The following is a 321-nucleotide window of genomic DNA, read 5'->3' as shown; positions in this document are numbered from 1 at the left end:
ATCCTAGTACCCCTCTTTTTGGACTAAGGGTCAGATGAGATAATGGAAGAACCCTGCAAGCCAACATTTACAGAGCGCTTACGATATGCCAGGCGCTGAGCTAAAGGTTTTACACCGTTACATTTTTAACAATGCACACAGCCCAACAGACACAAATCTCTGCAAGTCCAAGTGCAGACTGCGTAAAAATAGTCACCCTCCGCGGCATGGGGGACAAGCTCCTGCCGCCCGACGCGCGGGGCGGGAAGGGGGCGGTGCACAGGTGGGGCGGGGCGGCGTAGAGGTTCCGGGATCCGGGTCCCCGGCTGCGCCTCCGCTTCG

The 321-nt window shown here is 57.6% G+C and overlaps 1 protein-coding gene across 1 annotated transcript in view; it reads left to right on the top strand.

Annotated features, from left to right (window-relative positions):
* The first annotated feature begins 206 nt into the window (after nucleotides 1-206).
* GALNT12 (polypeptide N-acetylgalactosaminyltransferase 12) overlaps nucleotides 207-321 on the top strand; it is a 30511-nt gene continuing 30396 nt past the window's right edge. Inside the window, exon 1 of the mRNA XM_006911590.3 lies at nucleotides 207-262. Within this exon, the coding sequence (XP_006911652.1) occupies nucleotides 207-262 (56 nt within the window). The remainder of the gene's footprint in view (nucleotides 263-321) is intronic.

The sequence above is a fragment of the Pteropus alecto genome, unplaced genomic scaffold, assembly GCF_000325575.1.
Source record: "Pteropus alecto unplaced genomic scaffold, ASM32557v1 scaffold114, whole genome shotgun sequence".
NCBI classification, from domain to species: domain Eukaryota; kingdom Metazoa; phylum Chordata; class Mammalia; order Chiroptera; family Pteropodidae; genus Pteropus; species Pteropus alecto.
The sequence above is the reverse complement of the archived record's forward strand: the minus strand, read 5'-3'. Positions and strand labels throughout refer to the sequence as shown.